General features: G+C 43.4%; 1 protein-coding gene across 1 annotated transcript; it reads left to right on the forward strand.

Moving 5' to 3' along the window:
• The first annotated feature begins 1,483 nt into the window (after window positions 1–1,483).
• LOC139379139 (eukaryotic translation initiation factor 4E type 2-like) lies at window positions 1,484–24,581 on the forward strand. The gene is made up of 8 exons (XM_071121975.1): window positions 1,484–1,800; window positions 6,707–6,791; window positions 10,479–10,613; window positions 11,039–11,143; window positions 17,632–17,680; window positions 19,997–20,100; window positions 21,954–22,090; window positions 22,215–24,581. Exons 1-8 carry the CDS (start codon window positions 1,784–1,786, stop codon window positions 22,252–22,254), a joined length of 672 nt encoding a protein of 223 aa, XP_070978076.1. The 5' UTR covers window positions 1,484–1,783; the 3' UTR covers window positions 22,255–24,581.
• Window positions 24,582–24,811: the final 230 nt, after the last annotated feature.

A 24,811-nucleotide genomic window follows, 5' to 3' on the forward strand; every position in this document is an offset into this window, starting at 1 on the left:
ACACCTCTATACACACCACACCTTTATATACACCTCTATACACACCTCTATATACACCTCTATACACACCACACCTCTATATACACCTCTATACACACCACACCTCTATACACACCACACCTTTATATACACCTCTATACACACCACACCTCTATACACACCTCTATATACACCACACCTCTATACACACCACACCTTTATATACACCTCTATACACACCTCTATACACACCTCTATATACACCTCTATATACACCACACCTCTATATACACCTCTATACACACCACACCTCTATATACACCTCTATACACACCACACCTCTATACACACCACACCTTTATATACACCTCTATACACACCACACCTCTATATACACCTCTATACACACCACACCTCTATATACACCTCTATACACACCACACCTCTATACACACCACACCTCTATATACACCTCTATACACACCACACCTCTATATACACCTCTATACACACCACACCTTTATATACACCTCTATACACACCTCTATACACACCTCTATATACACCTCTATATACACCTATATACACCACACCTCTATATACACCACACCTCTATATACACCTCTATACACACCACACCGCTATATACACCACACCTCTATACACACCACACCTCTATATACACCTCTATACACACCACGCCTATATACACACATTGGCTCTTTCAATTAATCTTAATTCTTTGCATCCTGAGGGAAGGGACCTTGAACAGTTGACAAGGAGGCGAGGAGAGAATGGAAGGAATCAAGGAAAGATGCACTGTGATAAACCCATCTAAAACTTGATAGACACATTGAAAGGTCGCTGGTTTGAATCCCCGAGTCGACTAGGTGAAAAATCTCTGTACCCTTGAGGAAGGCACTTAACCCAAATAGCTCCTGTAGTCGCTCTGGATAAGAGCATCTGCTAAATGACAAATATAAATTTGATGATTGACCAGACAGACCTTATTTTGAAATGGAATACTTTATCTGTGATTGTTTGAGCTTGGCTGATTTAATAAACCAATATAGAAGTCCCAAAAGCTGCAAACCATCACAATAGCCTCGCTGTATTCTGATGACAGATAGCGCCGTCTTGTGGTAATACAACTGCAGTTGTTCTGATTTTTATTTAACCTTTATTTAACTAGGCAAGACAACTATGAACATATTCGTATTTACAATGATGGCCTACCCCGGCCGAACCCTAAACGGATGACGCTGGGACAATTGTGTGCCGCCCTATGGGGCTCCCAATCACGGCTGGTTGTGATACATGCTGGAAATGAACCAGGGTCTGTAGTGCCGCTGCCTTAGCACTGAGATGCAGTGCCTTAGGCGCCTCGGGAGACCCTTCAGATACTGTATGCGCATATCCTTCCGCAACATGTATTACATGATGCTGTTGATTATTCATTATCTAAAATACGAAAGCAGGCCATCCATCCATCTCACCAACAATCCATCAATACATTCGAGTAATGAACGGAGCTGGGTCATTCAAAGGGCGTTTCGCTTAGGACTTCGACTTCTTTCTGTTTGTCCCAGCCACCGATCCGTCTGCTTGCCTTCACGCGTAGAACTGCAGAGACGCCATCTTGCTTGTTTTGAAGTTAGTTGGCGAAGTAACTTAGCCAGCTAGTTAATAAAAACGTTTAGCCAGCTAGTTAATTAAAGCGATTATTTAGGAACTTTTAAACTCCTTAACAAACCAGGCTCTTTTGAGGTTAGCTACTCTGTGAAGAGGACTGGTCGAAGCTGAGATGAACCAATTTGAACAGTTAAGTTGTCTGCCCGTCTGTGCTAGCAATGATTCCCATTCTGTAATGTAGTTAGCTACTCATTAAGATGCTATGGTTGATTTAGTAAGTGGTGAATGTGGGTAGTTATCAGCTACCCACAGTCCAGGTGAGAGAAACATCACCCAGATAGGCCAGTCGTGTGAGAAACTCGTCATCATGCAAGCGGTCAGACAAAGTGAAAATGATGGTCAGTAAAGAAAACTTTGAGCTCCTCAATTCAAAAAGACGTGTCAATAATTTGACCCAGGTAGCCTAGTGGTTAGTACGTTGGGCAGGACCCGAAAGGATGGTCTAACGACTCCCTGAGTTGACAAGGTGAAAATCTATAGTTCTGCCCCCGAACAAGGCAGTTTAACCCACTGTTCCTAGGCCGTCATTGAAAATATGAATTTGTTCTTAACTGACTTGCCTAGTTAAATAAAAAACAAACAAAAAAATAACCAGCGCACTTCTGTATGTAGTAAAAACTTTAGATGGTCGCTGCCCATATCATTGCATAATGCAGAAAATACACGTGAGTTCAGGGACCTTGCTTTAAGTAGTGTCCAAAACGTCTTTCAAGCTGTCAAGCATTTTCATGGCAGCAAGAGCCTCTCGGTGGATGCTGCAGTGTATCCAAGTTGCCTAGGGAGCAACTGCTTGCACGTGCGTTAACACTCCTGTCTCCCTTTCATGGCTTTTGCGCCATCAGTACATATTATTTAATCTTTATTTAACTGTGTAGTGCCATCAGTACAGATACCAACACATCTTGACCACCAAAGTCCGTATGATGTCACAAAGCTGTCCAGTACTTTAAAAATATCCTCTCCTGTTGTCCTGGTTTCCAGTGGTTTGCAGAAGAGGATGTCTTCCTTAATTGACCCCCCCCATAAAAATAACGGACATATACCAGGAGTTGTGCCAGGCCCGTCATGTCTGTTGACTCATCCAGCTGTAACACGGAATTTACTGGCTTGTATGAGAAGCAGTAATTGTTTTCAAAACATCTCCTGTCGTGAAAGTGTTTTTATGGAGGCATTATCTGTGTATTTTTTTTTCCTTTTCTACCAGCATTGTCCCAGCCATATCTGCGGCAGCAGGAAGAATTAAGTCCTCCACAATACCATGGGCCTTGCCTGTTCTAGCCCCTCGGTAGTTTACCATATAAGACGCTTCTAGCCCGTAATTAATGGTATTTGTTGCTTTTATACATGTCTTACTACTTGAATCTCGTCTTAATTCTCGCTCAAACTCCTGTGGCTTATTTTTCAAATTGGCATGTTTTGTTTCTAAATGTCTGTGCAAGCGTGAAGGTTTCGTCGAGTTGTGAGATAGTAGTTTTGCACATATAACACACTGTGGCTGAGGAAAGGCACTGCTCCCAATCTAAGTGAACCTCAAATCAATGTAGTTCTCATCATATTTGCGCCTCTTCGGTGGTCCATGTCCCTGTCTGTTCGGTGCTTTCCCGGGTAAGGGGGCAGTGGCTCTTCAGCTGCATCAGATTCACAGCTATCAGTGTCCATGCTAGCTGGACTAACAACATGTAGAATTACTGATGCCAGCATTGGATGTGGTCGTGTAAGCAGAACAACTTGTCGTCGACAGGTGCAGTACTGCTGGTAGTAGCAGTACTACCAGTAGAGCTGGTATGTGTCTCTATGGACGCGGCCTTACTTTTTTAAACAATTTATCCATTTTTGTGCAAACGGAATGAGCAGCAGCTACATTTGGCCTCATACGGACCGTTGGTGGAATTCCCGCAAGAGAGTAACTGTTAATGTGATTGGATGTTAATTATTTGACTCAGCTACCTGTATTTGACATTTGTTTTTATATCCGTTCGTAAATCCAGGGCGTTGTCACATTATCCGTTCGTAAATCCAGGGCGTTGTCAGATTATCTGTTCGTAAATCCAGGGCGTTGTCAGATTATCTGTTCGTAAATCCAGGGCGTTGTCAGATCATCTGTTCGTAAATCCAGGGCGTTGTCAGATTATCCGTTCGTAAATCCAGGGCGTTGTCAGATTATCTGTTCGTAAATCCAGGGCGTTGTCAGATTATCTGTTTGTAAATCCAGGGCGTTGTCAGATTATCCGTTCGTAAATTCAGAGTGATTCACAGAGTGATTCGCTCTTGGAGCATTCAGAGCACACACTGGACGCTCTGGCCGAGGACTAGGGTTGATCTGAGCGTTCAACAGCAGTCACGCTAACTGGCTAACGTTGGCTAGCTACTTCCAGACACATAATGAGAGAACACCTCACTCTGACCATTTTCCTCACCCTAGCAGGTCTGGTTAGGCTGTTTTCATGTTATCCAGAGTGTTGGTGACTAACTGTGCTGCTGGCAACAATTTAATGAAGCTTTTTTTTTGCCGACGTTTACTGACACCGGCCATATTCAATGGTTGTTGAGCGTTCGTAAATTCATTAGTTATTCTGCGCGAGAGTGAGTAGATAGTTAATTCTGGCTATGTCCATTAAAACATACAACAACGATACCACTTAGCTAAGAATGTCAATAAATGTTGGGTAGTTAGTTTGATAGCAGATAGTTAATATACTGCCTGGCAAGTTTGATGAATTAGTTGCCAACTAACTAATTAGGTAACTAGCTAACATACCGGTGCATACTGCTGTAATGCTATGCAGTTTGTAAGTGTAGCTAATGATTTGGGAAGGCACATTTGACAGGGCATGTCAGATCAAAAACAAATAAAATCAAATATTTGTCACATACACATGGTTAGCAGATGTTAATGGTCACCTGGTTAGCAGATCTAATCTAATCAGATTTAATCTAACTGCATTCTGCCCATAGAAGACATGTTTATGTCCTGGAAAGTTGGATGTTACTTGTGTCATTCTAGTCACGTTAGCGCACGTTAGCAACAACTGTCCCGGTTTAGGGACACCGATCCTGTAGAGGTTTTAATCCATGTTTCAGTACCAACAGCACAGTTGGCATTGCTGACAAAGGCCCACCGTACCTTTGAAGAACATTGAGTGGGGTCTGTGTGTTACTGGCTGTGATTGGGATTTCACTTTGCAAGAATGTGCAAGCCACAAACTCTGCTTCCATTGGTTCAGTTTTGGTTAGATCCAGCAATAGCTTGACCTTGTTCACATCCAAACAGTTTGGGCTCTAAGGATCCATGGCACACCGAGCTTCCACCAGATGACCATTTCCTTCTTGATGACATTTCCCCCAGCACGGCATCCACTGTGCTGAAAAACAGTGTTTTACACTCCCGCTCGTCTCATCTTGCTGACCCACTGTGCTGTCAACTACATACTCTTGCAGACTTTAATGTCCGCAAATCTCTGCCCTGTTAATGCTTTCAATAAGACTGTGGCCTCTCACATCTGTGCCATATTTCACCAAGCATCTCTGTGATGTTGTCACTTGATTTCAAAATGACTGGCAATATGGCCCGTCCATGTGATCAAGTCTTCTCAGTTTTACCCCAGAGTACTGTGCTACCACTGTGGGTTTCCTAAAGAATTTGTAGGAGCTACACACAATGAAAAGTGCTATCTCCTCCTCAGACAACAGCACCACAACCAAATGAAAAGAGCTATCTCCTCCTCAGACAACAGCACCACAACCAAATGAAAAGTGCTATCTCCTCCTCAGACAACAGCACCACAACCAAATGAAAAGTGCTATCTCCTCCTCAGACAACAGCACCACAACCAAATGAAAATTGCTATCTCCTCCTCAGACAACAGCACCACAACCAAATGAAAAGTGCTATCTCCTCCTCAGACAACAGCACCACAACCAAATGAAAAGTCCTATCTCCTCCTCAGACAACAGCACCACAACCATAGCACAACAACTAGGGCTGTGGCTGTCATGACATTACTTTCAGACGTTTTTTGTCATGCAAAAGACTGCCGGCCTCACGGTATCGACAGTTTTAATGAACATAAATAAGTTGACCATCTCCAGGCCTCCACACTTACAAGCCGCTGATGCACACCTTTGGAACATCTACATTCTAATAAATCAATTGATTAGACACCACAATGAATCCATTGATTATACACCACAATAAATCTATTGATTAGACACCACAATAAATCTATTGATTATACACCACAATAAATCCATTGATTATACACAACAATAAATCCATTATTTTAGGCAGGTTTAAAGAAATGAAGAGAATGTATTTCATAAGAAATGTAATGAGTTGTCCTACTGTATGGTATCTGGCTCTGCTCCATGCTATAGGCTTTAACCTTGTTCATTTAGCTGACAAGATATGGTCAAGTCCTATGTCATTTTATTTTCTGATTTTATTGTAAGAATATTAATTGAATTTAGCTGAATAAAATAGGAATGGTGCGAGTGCACATACAGTTGGTCATGGAGTGTATGTGGACACCTGCTCGTCCAACATCTCATTCATGAGAATTAATATGGAGTTGGTCCCCCTTTTGCTGCTATAGTAGCCTCCACCCTTCTGGGAAGGCTTTCCACTAGTTGTTGGAACATTGCTGTTATAACAGCCTCCGCTCTTCTGGGAAGGCTTTCCACTAGATGTAGGAACATTGCTGCTATAACAGCCTCCACTCTTCTGGGAAGGCTTTCCACTAGATGTAGGAACATTGCATTTATAACGTCCTCCACTCTTCTGCTAAGGCTTTCCACTAGATGTAGTAACATTGCTGTGGGGACTTGCTTCCATTCAGCCACAAGAGCATTAGTGAGGTCGTGCACTGATGTTGGGCGATTAGGCCTTACTTGCAGTCGGCGTTCTAATTCATCCCAAAGGTATCAATCCAGCTAACTAGCTATCTGTGTGTGTACACATACACACATTAAAGATGATGCCTCAGGGGATCAGGAGTGTTAGGGTGTATAATGTGTGTGTATATTCTCTCCCCCCCAGTCTGAAAGATGACGACCCAGAGGATCAGGATGAGACAGTCTGTAACCGGGAGGAAGACGGCTCCATCAACAACAACCGACGCAAGGTACGCAACACACACCAGACACGTACACAGTGAACCCCCTCCCAAAACCCTCATCTCTATCAACTCTGTTGTCTATCAACTCTGTTGATAGAGTGTGTGTGTAGAGGCCAGTGTGTGTGTAGAGGCCAGTGTGTGTGTAGAGGCCAGTGTGTGTGTAGAGGCCAGTGTGTGTGTTACCCTTCTCCTCCTGTCAACGAGACAACCCTTTCCTGTGGTTACCCATCTCCTTCTGTCAACGAGACAACCCTTTCCTGTGGTTACCCATCTCCTCCTGTCAACGAGACAACCCTTTCCTGTGGTTACCCATCTCCTCCTGTCAACGAGACAACCCTTTCCTGTGGTTACCCATCTCCTCCTGTCAACGAGACTATGTATGTATGTATGTATGTATGTATGTGTGTGTATGTATGTGTATATATATATATATATATATATATTACTGCTCAAAAAAATAAAGGGAACACTAACATAACACATCCTAGATCTGAATGAATGAAATATTCTTATTAAATACTTTTTTCTTTACATAGTTGAATGTGTTGACAACAAAATCACACAAATTATCAATGAAAACCAAATTGATCAACCCATGGAGGTCTGGATTTGGAGTCACACTCAAAATTAAAGTGGAAAACCACACTACAGGCTGATCCAACTTTGATGTAATGTCCTTAAAACAAGTCAAAATGAGGCTCAGTAGTGTGTGTGGCCTCCACGTGCCTGTATGACCTCCCTACAACGCCTGGGCATGCTCCTGATGAGGTGGCGGATGGTCTCCTGAGGTATCTCCTCCCAGACCTGGACTAAAGCATCCGCCAACTCCTGGACAGTCTGTGGTGCAACGTGGCATTGGTGGATGGAGCGAGACATGATGTCCCAGATGTGCTCAATTGGATTCAGGTCTGGGGAACGGACAGGCCAGTCCATAGCATCAATGCCTTCCTCTTGCAGGAACTGCTGACACACTCCAGCCACATCTAGCATTGTCTTGCATTAGGAGGAACCCAGGGCCAACCGCACCAGCATATGGTCTCACAAGGGGTCTGAGGATCTCGTCTCGGTACCTAATGGCAGTCAGGCTACCTCTGGCAAGCACATGGAGGGCTGTGCGGCCCCCCAAAGAAATGCCACCCCACACCATGACTGACCCACCGCCAAACCGGTCATGCTGGAGGATGTTGCAGGCAGCAGAACGTTCTCCACGGCGTCTCCAGACTGTTACGTCTGTCACATGTGCTCAGTGTGAACCTGCTTTCATCTGTGAAGGGCACAGGGCGCCAGTGGCGAATTTGCCAATCTTGGTGTTCTCTGGCAAATGCCAAACATCCTGCACAGTGTTGGGCTGTATGTAAGCACAACCCCCACCTGTAGACGTCGGGCCCTCATACCACCCTCATGGAGTCTGTTTCTGACCGCTTGAGCAGACACATGCACATTTGTGGCCTGCTGGAGGTCATTTTGCAGCGCTCTGGCAGTGCTCCTCCTTCTCCTCCTTGCACAAAGGCGGAGGTAGCAGTCCTGCTGCTGGGTTGTTGCCCTCTTACGGCCTCCTCCACGTCTCCTGATGTACTGGCCTGTCTCCTGGTAGCGCCTCCATGCTCTGGACACTACGCTGACAGACACAGCAAACCTTGCCACAGCTCGCATTGATGTGCCATCCTGGATGAGCTGCACTACCTGAGCCACTTGTGTGGGTTGTAGACTCCGTCTCATGCTACCACTAGACTGAAAGCACCGCCAGCATTCAAAAGTGACCAAAACATCAGCCAGGAAGCATAGGAACTGAGAAGTGGTCTGTGGTTATCACCTGCAGAACCACTCCTTTATTGGGGGTGTCTTGCTAATTGCCTATATTTTCCACCTGTTGTCTATTCCATTTGCACAACAGCATGTGAAATGTATTGTCAATCAGTGTTGCTTCCTAAGTGGACAGTTTGATTTCACAGAAGTGTGATTGACTTGGAGTTACATTGTTGTTTAAGTGTTTTTTTTTTTTTGAGCAGTGTATATACAGTGCCTTGCGAAAGTATTCGGCCCCCTTGAACTTTGCGACCTTTTGCCACATTTCAGGCTTCAAACATAAAGATATAAAACTGTGTTTTTTTGTGAAGAATCAACAACAAGTGGGACACAATCGTGAAGTGGAACGACATTTATTGGATATTTCAAACTTTTTTAACAAATCAAAAACTGAAAAATTGGGCGTGCAAAATTATTCAGCCCCCTTAAGTTAATACTTTGTAGAGCCACCTTTTTGCTGCGATTACAGCTGTAAGTCGCTTGGGGTATGTCTATCAGTTTTGCACATCGAGAGACTGAAATGTTTTCCCATTCCTCCTTGCAAAACAGCTCGAGCTCAGTGAGGTTGGATGGAGAGCATTTGTGAACAGCAGTTTTCAGTTCTTTCCACAGATTCTCGATTGGATTCAGGTCTGGACTTTGACTTGGCCATTCTAACACCTGGATATGTTTATTTTTGAACCATTCCATTGTAGATTTTGCTTTATGTTTTGGATCATTGTCTTGTTGGAAGACAAATCTCCGTCCCAGTCTCAGGTCTTTTGCAGACTCCATCAGGTTTTCTTCCAGAATGGTCCTGTATTTGGCTCCATCCATCTTCCCATCAATTATAACCATCTTCCCTGTCCCTTCTGAAGAAAAGCAGGCCCAAACCATGATGCTGCCACCACCATGTTTGACAGTGGGGATGGTGTTTTCAGGGTGATGAGCTGTGTTGCTTTTACGCCAAACATAACGTTTTGCATTGTTGCCAAAAAGTTCAATTTTGGTTTCATCTGACCAGAGCACCTTCTTCCACATGTTTGGTGTGTCTCCCAGGTGGCTTGTGGCAAACTTTAAACAACACTTTTTATGGATATCTTTAAGAAATGGCTTTCTTCTTGCCACTCTTCCATAAAGGCCAGATTTGTGCAATATACGACTGATTGTTGTCCTATGGACAGAGTCTCCCACCTCAGCTGTAGATCTCTGCAGTTCATCCAGAGTGATCATGGGCCTCTTGGCTGCATCTCTGATCAGTCTTCTCCTTGTATGAGCTGAAAGTTTAGAGGAACGGCCAGGTCTTGGTAGATTTGCAGTGGTCTGATACTCCTTCCATTTCAATATTATCGCTTGCACAGTGCTCCTTGGGATGTTTAAAGCTTGGGAAATCTTTTTGTATCCAAATCCGGCTTTAAACTTCTTCACAACAGTATCTCGGACCTGCCTGGTGTGTTCCTTGTTCTTCATGATGCTCTCTGCGCTTTTAACAGACCTCTGAGACTATCACAGTGCAGGTGCATTTATACGGAGACTTGATTACACACAGGTGGATTGTATTTATTATCTTTAGTCATTTAGGTCAACATTGGATCATTCAGAGATCCTCACTGATCTTCTGGAGAGAGTTTGCTGCACTGAAAGTAAAGGGGCTGAATAATTTTGCACGCCCAATTTTTCATTTTTTGATTTGTTAAAAAAGTTTGAAATATCCAATAAATGTCGTTCCACTTCATGATTGTGTCCCACTTGTTGTTGATTCTTCACAAAAAAATACAGTTTTATATCTTTATGTTTAAAGCCTGAAATGTGGCAAAAGGTCGCAAAGTTCAAGGGGGCTGAATACTATCGCAAGGCACTGTATACACACAAACTGTTGTAACTAATGCCTCATACTGACTGTGTTAGACGGTGAGTCCTGCAGTAGGGGAGCATCCTCTCCAGTATAACTATACCTTGTGGTATTCTCGGAGGACTCCGTCCCGGCCCGCCAACACACAGAGTTATGAACAGAACATCAGACAGATCGGCACGGTCGCATCGGTCAGTACACACACCACTAACACGCATCATATACACACACACACACCACCAACACGCATCAGGTCAGGAAACACACCACTAACACGCATCATATACACACACCACCAACACGCATCGGTCAGTACACACACCACTAACACGCATCATATACACACACCACTAACACGCATCATATACACACACCACTAACACGCATCATATACACACACCACTAACACGCATCACATACACACACCACTAACACGCATCACATACACACACCACCAACACGCATCACATACACACACCACTAACACGCATCACACACACACACACCACTAACACGCATCGGTCAGTACACACACCACTAACACGCATCGTGTACACACATCGTACACACACGCATCATGTAGTTGATGTTATCTTGTGCTGTGATTGGTTGCCAGGTGGAGCAGTTCTGGAAGTTCTACAGTCACCTGGTGCGACCGGGAGATCTGACTGGCCACTCTGACTTCCACCTGTTTAAAGAGGGAATCAAACCCATGTGGGAGGTAACATGTCTATATACACATGATATTATTATATATGGGTATAATGTGGGAGGTAACATGTAGATATATACACATTATATTATTATTATATATGGGTATAATGTGGGAGGTAACATGTAGATACAGTGCCTTGCGAAAGTATTCGCCCCCCTTGAACTTTGCGACCTTTTGCCACATTTCAGGCTTCAAACATAAAGATATAAAACTGTATTTTTTTGTGAAGAATCAACAACAAGTGGGACACAATCATGAAGTGGAATGACATTTATTGGATATTTCAAACTTTTTTAACAAATCAAAAACTGAAAAATTGGGCGTGCAAAATTATTCAGCCCCCTTAAGTTAATACTTTGTAGCGCCACCTTTTGCTGCGATTACAGCTGTAAGTCGCTTGGGGTATGTCTTTATCAGTTTTGCACATCGAGAGACTGACATTTTTTCCCATTCCTCCTTGCAAAACAGCTCGAGCTCAGTGAGGTTGGATGGAGAGCATTTGTGAACAGCAGTTTTCAGTTCTTTCCACAGATTCTCGATTGGATTCAGGTCTGGACTTTGACTTGGCCATTCTAACACCTGGATATGTTTATTTTTGAACCATTCCATTGTAGATTTTGCTTTATGTTTTGGATCATTGTCTTGTTGGAAGACAAATCTCCGTCCCAGTCTCAGGTCTTTTGCCGACTCCATCAGGTTTTCTTCCAGAATGGTCCTGTATTTGGCTCCATCCATCTTCCCATCAATTTTAACCATCTTCCCTGTCCCTGCTGAAGAAAAGCAGGCCCAAACCATGATGCTGCCACCACCATGTTTGACAGTGGGGATGGTGTGTTCAGCTGTGTTGCTTTTACGCAACAAATAACGTTTTGCATTGTTGCCAAAAAGTTCAATTTTGGTTTCATCTGACCAGAGCACCTTCTTCCACATGTTTGGTGTGTCTCCCAGGTGGCTTGTGGCAAACTTTAAACAACACTTTTTATGGATATCTTTAAGAAATGGCTTTCTTCTTGCCACTCTTCCATAAAGGCCAGATTTGTGCAATATACGACTGATTGTTGTCCTATGGACAGAGTCTCCCACCTCAGCTGTAGATCTCTGCAGTTCATCCAGAGTGATCATGGGCCTCTTGGCTGCATCTCTGATCAGTCTTCTCCTTGTATGAGCTGAAAGTTTAGAGGAACGGCCAGGTCTTGGTAGATTTGCAGTGGTCTGATACTCCTTCCATTTCAATATTATCGCTTGCACAGTGCTCCTTGGGATGTTTAAAGCTTGGGAAATCTTTTTGTATCCAAATCCGGCTTTAAACTTCTTCACAACAGTATCTCGGACCTGCCTGGTGTTTTCCTTGTTCTTCATGATGCTCTCTGCGCTTTTAACGGACCTCTGAGACTATCACAGTGCAGGTGCATTTATACGGAGACTTGATTACACACAGGTGGATTGTATTTATCATCATTAGTCATTTAGGTCAACATTGGATCATTCAGAGATCCTCACTGAACTTCTGGAGAGAGTTTGCTGCACTGAAAGTAAAGGGGCTGAATAATTTTGCACGCCCAATTTTTCAGTTTTTGATTTGTTAAAAAAGTTTGAAATATCCAATAAATGTCGTTCCACTTCATGATTGTGTCCCACTTGTTGTTGATTCTTCACAAAAAAATACAGTTTTATATCTTTATGTTTGAAGCCTGAAATGTGGCAACAGGTCGCAAAGTTCAAGGGGGCCGAATACTTTCGCAAGGCACTGTATATACACATTATATTATTATTATTATATATGGGTATAATGTGGGAGGTAACATGTAGATATATACACATTATATTATTATTATATATAGGTATAATGTGGAAGGTAACATGTAGATACAGTGTAATCAAAGTATTCAGACCCCTTTTCCCACATTTTGTTATGTTACAGCCTTATTCTAAAATGGATTCTTCTTTTTTTTCAATCTACACACAATAGCCCATAATGACAAAGCGAAAACAGGTTTTTAACCCATACCCTTTGATATGAGACTCGAAAATGAGCTCAGGTTCATCCTGTTGCCATTGATCATTCTTGAGATGTTTCTACAACTTGATTGAAGTCCACCTGTGGTAAATTAAATTGATTGGACATGATTTAGAAAGGAACACACCTGTCTATACAAGGTCCCACAGTTGACAGTGCATGTCAGAGCAAAAACCAAGCCGTGAGGTTGAAGGAATTGTCTGTAGAGCGCTGAGACATGATTGTGTCGAGGCACAGATCTGGGAAAGGGTACCAAAAAATGGCTGTAGCATTGAAGGTCCCCAAGAACACAGTGGCCTCCGTAATTCTTAAATGGGGGAGTTTGGAACCTGCAAAACTCTTCCTAGAGCTGGCCGTCCGGCCAAACTGAGCAATCGGGGGAGAAAGGCCTTGGTCAGGGAGGTGACCAAGAACACGATGGTCACTCTGACAGAGCTCTAAAGTTCCTCTGTGGAGATAGGAGAACCTTCCAGAAGGACAACCATCTCTGCAGCACTCCACCAATCAGTCCTTTATGGTAAGAGTGGCCAGACGGAAGCCACTCCTCAGTAAAAGGCACATGACAGCCCGTTTGGTGTTTGCCAAAAAGCACCTAAAGGACTCGGGCCACGAGAAACAAGATTCTCTGGTGAACTCTTTGGCCTGAATGCCAAGCATCATGTCTGGAGGAAACCTGGCACCATCCCTATGGTGAAGCATGGTGGCAGCATCATACTGTGGGAATGTTTTTTAGTCGCAGAGACTGGGAGACGAGTCAGGATAGAGGGAAAGATAAACGGAGCAAAGTACAGAGAGATCCTTGATGAAAACCTGCTCCTGAGCGCTCAGGACATCAGACTTGGTAGAAGGTTCACCTTACAACAGGACAATGACCCTAAGCACACAGCCAAGACAACACAGGAGTGACTTCGGGACACGTCTCTGAATGTCATTGAGTGGCCCAGCCAGAGCCCGGACGTGAACCCGATCGAACATCTCTGGAGAGACCTGAAAATAGCTGTGCAGCGACGCTCCCCATCCAACCTGACAGAGCTTGAGAGGATCTGCAGAGAAGAATGGGAGAAACTCTCCAACTACAGGTGTGCCAAGCTTGTAGTCTCAAGCTCTGCTGTACCAAAAACTCAAGGCTGTAATCGCTGCCAAAGGTGCTTCAAAGTACTGAGTAAAGGGTCTGAATACTTATGTAAATGGGGTAGTTCAGTTTTATTTTTAATAAATTAGAAATGTCTAAACCTGTTTTTGCTTTGTCGTTATTTGGTATTGTGTGTAGATTGAGGGGGAAACAATTTAATCCATTTTAGAATAAAGCTGTAACCTACACACTACCCCATAAGACTTAGGGTAAAAACAGGTTAGGGCGAAAACGGGTTAGGGTAAAAACAGGTTTTAGACATTAAAGATAAAAAGATAGAAATGTGACATTTAAATAAGTATTCAGACCCGTTACTCAGTACTTTGTTGAAGAACCCTTGGCAGCGATTACAGACTCGCGTTTTCGTGGGTATGATCAGTGGTTTAAATTACCCCAAAAAACCTACTTAAGTACAGATACTTTAAAGTACTTCTTAACAAACCATTACAGACAACAAGGGAAGCACAGCCGAGAGCTGCCCAGTGACACGAGCCTACCAAGCGAGCTAAACTACTTTAATGATTGCTTCGAGGCAAATAACACGGAAACATGCATGAGAGCACTAGCTGTACCAGAAGACTGTGTTCACGCTCTCTGCAGCCGATGTAAGACCTAAACAGGTCGTCATTCACAAGGCCGCAGGGCCAGACAGATTACCAGGACGTGTACTGCGATGCGAGCATGTGCTGACCAACTGGCAAGTGTCTTCAGTGACATTTTGAACCTCTCCCTGTCCGAGTCTGTAATACCAATATGTTTGAAGCAGACCACCATAGTCTCTGTGCTCAAAAACACTATAGTAACCTGCCTAAATGACTACTGACCCGTAGCACTCACATCTGTAGCCATGAAGTGCTTTGAAAGCCTGGTCATGGCTCACATCAACACCATTATCCCAGAAGCCCTAGACCCACTCCAATTTGCATACCGCCCAAACAGATCCACAGATGATGCAATCTCTATTGCACTCCAAACTGCCCTTTCCCACCTGGATATGTGAGAATGTTATTTATTGACTACAGCTCAGCATTCAACACCATAGTGCCCTCAAAGCTCATCAATAAACTAAGGACCCTGGGACTAAACACCTCCCTCTGCAACTGGATCCTGGACTTCCTGCTGGGCTGCCCCCAGGTGGTAAGGGTAGGATTCAACACATCCGCCACACTGATCCTCAACACAGGTGCCCCTCAGGTGTGCGTGCTCAGTCCCCTCCTGTACTCCCTGTTCACCCACGACGGCACGGCCAGGCACGACTCCCAACACCATCATTAAGTTTGCAGACGATACAACAGTGGTAGGGCTGATCACGGACAACAACGAGACCGCCTATAGGGAGGTCTTTAATTATTTGTTTTATTTCTTATTCATATTATTACTTTTTTGAAACTGCATTGTTGGTTAGGGGCTCGTAACTAAGCATTTCACTGTAAGGTCTGCTACAGCTGTTGTATTCAGCGCATGTTACTAAGAAAATTAGATTTAAAATTAGATTTACTTTACTGTTTATATTTTTGAAAACTTTTACTCCACTACATTCCTAAAGAAAATAATGTACTTTTTACTCCATACGTGGATGCACCTGAGCTCAATTTCGAGTGTCATAGCAAAGGGTCTGATTTCATGTAAATAAGGTATTTCTGTTAGATTTTTTTATTATTTAGCAAAAATGTCTCAACCTGTTTTTGCTTTGTCATTATGGGCTATTGTGTGTAGATTGAGGATTTTTTATTTAATCAATTTTCTAATAAGACTGTAACGTAACAGAATGTGGAGAAGGGGTCTGAATACTTTCTGAGGGTGCTGTGTAAACTAGAGAGATAAGATAGATTGTAATTATTGTTCTACAACATTATCTCTCTAGACAAATGCCTCCTATTCAACCTTAATGCAATTATTCTTGTCCTCAGATACAGGCCCCCTTCCCCTCTGCCCAAATACAATGCACAAAGACCATTCCATCCAACCCATAACACAATAATTACTACTGCTAGGCTACTTATAAACATATTAAAACTGGCTTAAGTCAGTCTCCAACAGTATTCACTGTATGTGATGTATGTAAGATGGTCAAGTCAGGCCATTAGCATGGTCGCATCCCATCCACTATAACCATACCTTTTGATATGTACAGTTGAAATCGGAAGTTTACATACACTTAGGTTGGAGTCATTAAAACTCATTTTTCAACCACTCCACAAATTTCTTGTTAACAAACTATAGTTTTCTCAAGTCAGTTAGGACATCTACTTTGTCCATGACACAAGTCATTTTTCCAACAATTGTTTACAGACAGATTATTTCACTTATAATTCAATGTATCACAATTCCAGTGCCTTTAAACAGCTTGGAAAATTCCAGAAAATGATGTCATGGCTTTAGAAGCTTCTGATAGGCTAATTGACATAATTTGAGTCAATTGGAGGTGTACCTGTGGATTTATTTCAAGACCTAGCTTCAAACTCGTAAACCGCCGTCAAAAAGCCAGACTGCGGTTTGCAACTGCACGTGTGGGGACAAAGATCGTACTTTTTGGAGAAATGTCCTCTGGTCTGATGAAACAAAAATAGAACTGTTTGGCCATAATGACCATCGTTATGTTTGGAGGAAAAAGGGGGAGGCTTGCAAGCCGAAGAACACCATCCCTGTGAAGCACTGGGGTGGTAGCATCATGTTGTGGGGGTGCTTTGCTGCAGGAGGGACTGGTGCCCTTCACAAAATAGATGGCGTCATGAGGAAAGAAAAGCATGTGGATATATTGAAGCAACATCTCAAGACAGTCAGGAAGTTAAAGCTTGGTCACAAATGGGTCTTCCAAATGGACAATGACCCCAAGCATACTTCCAAAGTTGTGGCAAAATAGCTAAAGGACAACAAAGTCAAGGTATTGGAGTGGCCATCACAAAGCCCTGACCTCAATCCCATAGAAAATGTGTGGGCAAAACTGAAAAAGCGTGTGAGAGCAAGGAGGCCTACAAACCTGACTCAGTTACACCAGCTCTGTCAGGAGGAATGAGCCAAAATTCACCCAACTTGTTGTGGGAAGCTTGTGGACGGCTACCCGAAACGATTGACCCAAGTTAAACAATTTAAAGGCAATGCTACCAAATAGTAATTTAGAAGGTGATGATAGATGATAGAAATAAAAGCTGAAATAAATAATGATCTACTATTATTCTGGCATTTCACATTCTTAAAATAAAGTGGTGATCCTAACTGACCTAAAACAGGGAATTTTTACTAGGATTAAATGTCAGGAATTGTGAAAAACTGAGTTTAAATATATTTGGCTGAGGTGTATGTAAACATCCGACTTCAACTGTATCTTTGTATGTAACCCTCCAGGATGAAGCTAATAAGAACGGTGGGAAGTGGATTATCAGGCTGCGGAAAGGTCTGTTGTTATTACTAAACCTCCCTTTTTTAAATGTTGACTTTGGGCAAAAACGCCAAAATAACAACTTAACTGATCAGTGCTCCACATAGAGAATGATAGAAGCTTCTTGTGGCCAAAGGTTGTTTTAGCAGCGCCATTGAGGGCTTCTGCCATTTTAAAGTAGTCAACTGGGTTGGGATTCCTATGGGTTGTAGCATCAATGGTGCTGCCCATGATGTCACAGACACTATAATGGCACAGATATAAAGATGAGTCCTCTATCTATCGCTATGATGTACCATCATACCAGGTAATTTAATACTGAAAAATACAATAATTGATAAATAAAATATTTACCTCCAGAAGTGCCTTTTTATTCCATCTAAAAACAAATCCTTTGAAATGACATCAACACATCCTGGAGGAGTTACTGGCTAGCTACAGTGGCCAGTCGTCAGTCACGGCGCGCATGACCAGAATGACACATCAATGAAGCACCAAAGACCCCATTTCAATTAAAACATTTAGAAAGACGCTGATGTTGGACCGTTTTTCCTGACCATTCTAAACCTCCCTTTAACATTCTAAACCCCCCTTTAACATTCTAAACCCCCCTTTAACATTCTAAACCTCCCTTTAACATTCTAAACCTCCCTTTAACATTCTAAACCTCCCTTTAACATTCTAAACCTCCCTTTAACATTCTAAACCCCCCTTTAACATTCTAAACCTCCCTTTAACATTCTAAACCTCCCTTTAACATTCTAAACCCCCCTTTAACATTCTAAACCCCCCTTTAACATTCTAAACCTCCCTTTAACATTCTAAACCTCCCTTTAACATTCTAAACCTCCCTTTAACATTCTAAACCTCCCTTTAACATTCTAAACCCCCCTTTAACATTCTAAACCCCCCTTTAACATTCTAAACCCCCCTTTAACATTCTAAACCCCCCTTTAACATTCTAAACCCCCCTTTAACATTCTAAACCCCCCCTTTAACATTCTAAACCCCCCTTTAACATTCTAAACCTCCCTTTAACATTCTAAACCTCCCTTTAACATTCTAAACCTCCCTTTAACATTCTAAACCCCCCTTTAACATTCTAAACCCCCCTTTAACATTCTAAACCTCCCTTTAACATTCTAAACCTCCCTTTAACATTCTAAACCCCCCTTTAACATTCTAAACCCCCCTTTAACATTCTAAACCTCCCTTTAACATTCTAAACCCCCCTTTAACATTCTAAACCCCCCTTTAACATTTTAAACCTCCCTTTAATGTTCTAAATGTAATTTTTAACATTGTAAATGTCACCTTTATTTAACTAGGCAAGTTAAGAACTATTTCTTATTTACAATGACTCCCTACACCAGCCAAACCCGGACGACGCGGGGCCAATTGTGCGCTGCCCAAAGGGGCTCCCAATCACGGCCGGTTGTGATACAGCCTGGATTCGAACCAGAGTGTCTGTCGTGATGCCTCTAGCACTGAGATGCAGTAACTTAGACCTTTTGCGCCACTCGGGAGCCCAAACATCCTTTTAACATTCTTAAACCTCCTATTTGCATTCTAAGCTTTTCTTTAAACCTACCTTTTAATATTGTTCTATTTGTATTGTTGAGAACATTATTCTGGCCATGTTAATGTTGTTGTTGACAGGTCTGGCCAGCAGGTTCTGGGAGAACATTATTCTGGCCATGTTAATATTGTTGTTGACAGGTCTGGCCAGCAGGTTCTGGGAGAACATTATTCTGGCCATGTTAATGTTGTTGTTGACAGGTCTGGGCAGCAGGTTCTGGGAGAACATTATTCTGGCCATGTTAATGTTGTTGTTGACAGGTCTGGCCAGCAGGTTCTGGGAGAACATTATTCTGGCCATGTTAATGTTGTTGTTGACAGGTCTGGCCAGCAGGTTCTGGGAGAACATTATTCTGGCCATGTTAATATTGTTGTTGACAGGTCTGGGCAGCAGGTTCTGGGAGAACATTATTCTGGCCATGTTAATATTGTTGTTGACAGGTCTGGGCAGCAGGTTCTGGGAGAACATTATTCTGGCCATGTTAATATTGTTGTTGACAGGTCTGGGCAGCAGGTTCTGGGAGAACATTATTCTGGCCATGTTAATATTGTTGTTGACAGGTCTGGGCAGCAGGTTCTGTGAGAACATTATTCTGGCCATGTTGTTAATATTGTTTTTGACAGGTCTGGGCAGCAGGTTCTGGGAGAACATTATTCTGGCCATGGTGTTAATATTGTTGTTGACAGGTCTGGGCAGCAGGTTCTGGGAGAACATTATTCTGGCCATGTTGTTAATATTGTTGTTGTTGACAGGTCTTGCCAGCAGGTTCTGGGAGAACATTATTCTGGCCATGTTGGGAGAACAGTTCATGGTGGGAGAGGAGATCTGTGGGGTGGTGGTCTCTATACGGTTCCAGGTACACACACACACGCATACACACACGCGCATACACACACACACACACACAGGCTGAATCTCTTGGGCCCTAAGCCCTTTATCGATTGGCCACTTGCTGATAGTGATCACTACGTTTTTTGGGGCCAAAATGAGCATTGAGACGATGCCCAGTTGACGTCCCACTTGTCATTATAAAAAATGCTCACGAATGAATTTAGATTTTATCTCCCGCGACTCGCTATGAAACATGGGCACTTGGGACAGTGCCAGTCAAAAGTTTGGACACACGTACTCATTCCAGGGTTTTTCTTTAGTAAAAATATTGTCTACATTGTAGAATAATAGTGAAGATATCAACTCTATGAATTAACATATGGAACCATGTAGTAACCAAATAAGTGTTAAACAAATCCAAATATATTTGAGATTCTTCAAAGTAGACACCCTTTGCCTTGATGACAGCTTTGCACACTCTTGGCATTCTCTCAACCAGCTTCATGAGGTAGTCACCTAGAATGCATTTCAATTAACAGGTTTCCTTGTTACTTTGTGGAATTTATTTCCTTAATGTGTTTGAGCCAATCAGTTGTGTTGTGACAAGGTAGCCTTATTTGGTAAAAGACCAAGTCCATATTATGGCAAGAACAGCTCAAATAAGCAATGAGAAACGACAGTCGATCATTACTTTAAGACACGAAGCTCAGTCAATCCAGAAAATGTCAAGAGCTTTGAAAGTTTCTTCAAGTGCAGCCACAAAAAACATCAAGCCCTATGATGAAACTGGCTCTCATGAGGGCCGCCACAGGAAAGGAGGCCCAGAGTTCCCCCTGCTGCGGGGAGGCCCAGAGTTCCCCCTGCTGCGGGGAGGCCCAGAGTTCCCCCTGCTGCGGGGAGGCCCAGAGTTCCCCCTGCTGCGGGGAGGCCCATAGTTATCAGCCTCAGAAATTGCAGTCCAAATAAATGCTTCACAGAGTTCAAGTAACAGACACATCTCAACTATTCAGAGGAGACTACATGAATCAGGCCTTAATGGTCGAATTGCTGCAAAGAAACCACTACTAAAGGACAACAATAAGAGTAAGAGACTTGCTTGGGTCAAGAAACACAAGCAATGGACATTCGATTGGTGGAAATCTGTCCTTTTGTTCTGATGAGTCCAAATTTGAGAGTTTTGGTTCCAACCGCCATGTCTTTGTGAGACGCGGAGTAGGTGAACGGATGATCTCCGCATATGTGGTTCCCACCGGGAAGCTTGGTGGTATGGGGGTGCATTGCTGGTGACACTGTCTGCGATTTATATAGAATTCAAGGCACTTTTAACCAGCATGGCTACCACAGCATTCTGCAGAGATACGCCATCCCATCTGGTTTGGGCTTAGTGGGACTATCATTTGTTTTTCAACAGGACAATGACCCAACACACCTCCAGGCTGTGTAAGGGCTATTTGACCAAGGAGAGTGATGGATTGCTAATGTAATGGGAATATGACGAGGCTGGTTCAGGCTTACAGCTAGCTAGCAAGCTAATGTAATGGACAAGTTTTCGTGTACATTAATCACCAATACAGCTCATTCAAGCACTAAACTCCTTAGCTAGATGAAAAATTGCGTGACTAAGACCTCGTTAACTTGTTTTCTGTTGACTTATTTTACTATTTTTGAGGGCAAAGTAGTTGTGACTAAGTGAGGTGCTGAAATTGTTGGGATGAACTTGCTGCGACGGCCGATGAAGAGGCTTCCAAAGGCTGCAGTGGAGCCCTCGATGACTCCACAACTATTTGAGATTGACTGAACACGCATATCGAGTGTTCAAAGTGTTCGGTTTGAGATTCAGCCTCACTCACTCGCGTGTCTGTCTGTCTGTCTGTCTAGGAGGACATCTTGTCTATATGGAATAAGACGGCCAGCGATCAGGTGACGACATCTAGAATCCGAGACACTCTTCGGCGCGTCCTGAACCTCCCTCCCAACACCATCATGGAGTACAAGACACACAACGACAGCCTCAAGTACGATTCGCACACACACTCCCACCTAACACCATCGTGGACACACAACGACCACTCAGTGTGTACTGTGTTATCTCTATAGATAATTCAAACTTTTTTTTATTGATCTCTGTTTTCTTTTTAGGGATAATTCCAGCTTCCGCAACACAAAGATCACCCTGTGAAGAGAGACGGAAGAGGAAGAGAGGCAAACCACCGTTTCTCCTGAAGTTATACTGTTTCCTCATAAATGATAACATGACTCTCTGTCACATTTCTCACATCTCTCGGCATCTCTCTTTCTCTCTCGGCATCTCTCTTTCTCTCTCGGCCTCTTTCTCTCTCGGCGTCTCTCTCGGCGTCTCTCTCTTGGCGTCTCTCTCTTTCTCTCTCGGCGTCTCTCCCTTTCTCTCTCGGCTTCTCTCTTTCTGTCTCGGCTTCTCTCTCTTTCTCTCTCGGCTTCTCTCTCTTTCTCTCTCGGCATCTCTCTCGGCTTCTCTCTCTGGCTCTTTCTCTCCAGGGTTCACAAGGTGATTGAGGTGCTTAAAATACTTGAATTAGCACTCTGAAATGGAACACCTTGAAAATCTGACGTTTTCTCAAGTTGGTACTTGAAAAGTACTTGAACTAAAGGAGAACAGAAAATGATCAAATATGTTTATGAAAAAAGTATTGGTCTTGCATTCTACCCAGTTTTATTTCCTCACGTTACGTTCCATGCTCTGGTTGCCAGGCGAGATCGCTCATTCCACCCACTCCGCCAGGCAGGTCCAAAACTGACTGATTAGGTTCCGCCAAACATCACATCGATAGCTAAAAGGCCAGGCATGTAGATTTAACCTGTTGTGGGTATGGAACATTTCTGGGATCTTTTATTTCAGCTCATGAAACATTCACATGGGTGATTCGACCCTGAAGAGCGACATGAAGCGGCAAAGACAACTCTGCATCCTGCGCCGGCGCCAGTTCTACGTTGTGACTTTTTCTCTGCAATGACCTCCAGAGCATTTTTACCAATCGCGCCATTCACCGGGGTCCTGCGACATTCAATTTTATCAAGCGGCAGCCAGGCTCCTGGCGTTCTGTTGGCTGTTCACCCGAGCAGCGACACTAAAGCTGCCAGTCGGAAGCGAGATGCTTTTTCGTAGATATTAAGATTCCCAAATGTGCAATAAAAATACAATAGTCATTAATACTCAAATGACATCATCCGTACTGACGATTCATGTATATAATAAAGCAACGTATTGAGTATAACTTGTAAGGTAGTGTATAACTTTAGTGATGAATAATATAGTCATTTTTTTCCATTAAGGTTGTGGCGATATACTGTCATCTGGTGGCAACTAGAAACAATTGCATAATCCCATTTTATTGGTCACATACACATGGTTAATATTACAAACTGATGGTCCTTGAAAATAAATATTAGTGCTTGAAAAAGTACTTAAGTCCTTGAATTTGACTTGCCGCTGTCTGTATGAATCCTGTCTCTCTTTTGCTACCTGTTTCTCTCCCTGCATTTCTCTCGCTGCATTTCTCTCTCTCTCTCCCTGCATTTCTCTCTCTCGCTGCATTTCTCTCCCTGCATTTCTCTCTCGCTGCATTTCTCTCTCTCGCTGCATTTCTCTCTCTCGCTGCATTTCTCTCTCCCTGCATTTCTCTCTCTCTCCCTGCATTTCTCTCTCTCTCGCTGCATTTCTCTCTCTCCCTGCATTTCTCTCTCTCACTCCCTGCATTTCTCTCGCTGCATTTCTCTCTCTCGCTGCATTTCTCTCTCTCTCCCTGCATTTCTCTCGCTGCATTTCTCTCTCTCTCTCCCTGCATTTCTCTCGCTGCATTTCTCTCTCTCGCTGCATTTCTCTCTCTCCCTGCATTTCTCTCTCTCCCTGCATTTCTCTCTCTCTCGCTGCATTTCTTTCTCTCCCTGCATTTCTCTCCCTGCATTTCTCTCTCTCTCTCTCCCTGCATTTCTCTCTCGCTCGCTGCATTTCTCTCTCTCGCTGCATTTCTCTCTCTCCCTGCATTTCTCTCTCTCTCCCTACATTTCTCTCTCTCGCTGCATTTCTCTCTCTCTCCCTGCATTTCTCTCTCTCGCTGCATTTCTCTCTCTCGCTGCATTTCTCTCTCTCGCTGCATTTCTCTCTCTCGCTGCATTTCTCTCTCTCGCTGCATTTCTCTCTCTCGCTGCATTTCTCTCTCTCCCTGCATTTCTCTCTCTCTCCCTGCATTTCTCTCTCTCGCTGCATTTCTCTCTCGCTTCCTCTCGCTGTGTTTCTCTCGCTGCATTTCTCTCTCGCTGTCTCTCTTGCATTTCTGAGAGTGTTTCACTGCAGAGATGGAGTAGTGCGTTGCTATGGAAACTAGTGTGATACTATGAAGACATGAGCGTCCTCTTTTTGCAACTTGTCCCTGAGTTGCCACAACAGGCCAGTGGGACCAACTCTCTGCGTGTGTGTGTGTGATGGTGTTAATGTTCCCTAACCCTACAGAAATAAATGTGTTTTTAGTATCCTGTCTGACTACTTCATTATTACATTGACCCTAATCTTGCTTAAAAAAAGCTGAATACCCGTGACCTGTGGGAATGCTTATTGCATTTTGATAATACATTAACGTGCTAAACTCTGCCCCGGCTTTACAGGGCAGTGAAGAGGTCATTGAACTTAGCCAACAGGGGCGGTGAAGAGGTCATTGAATTTAGCCAACAGGGCCGGCTCTACGGGGCGGTGAAGCCGGGCA

The sequence above is a fragment of the Oncorhynchus clarkii genome, chromosome 21 (genome assembly GCF_045791955.1).
Source record: "Oncorhynchus clarkii lewisi isolate Uvic-CL-2024 chromosome 21, UVic_Ocla_1.0, whole genome shotgun sequence".
Lineage (NCBI taxonomy): Eukaryota > Metazoa > Chordata > Actinopteri > Salmoniformes > Salmonidae > Oncorhynchus > Oncorhynchus clarkii.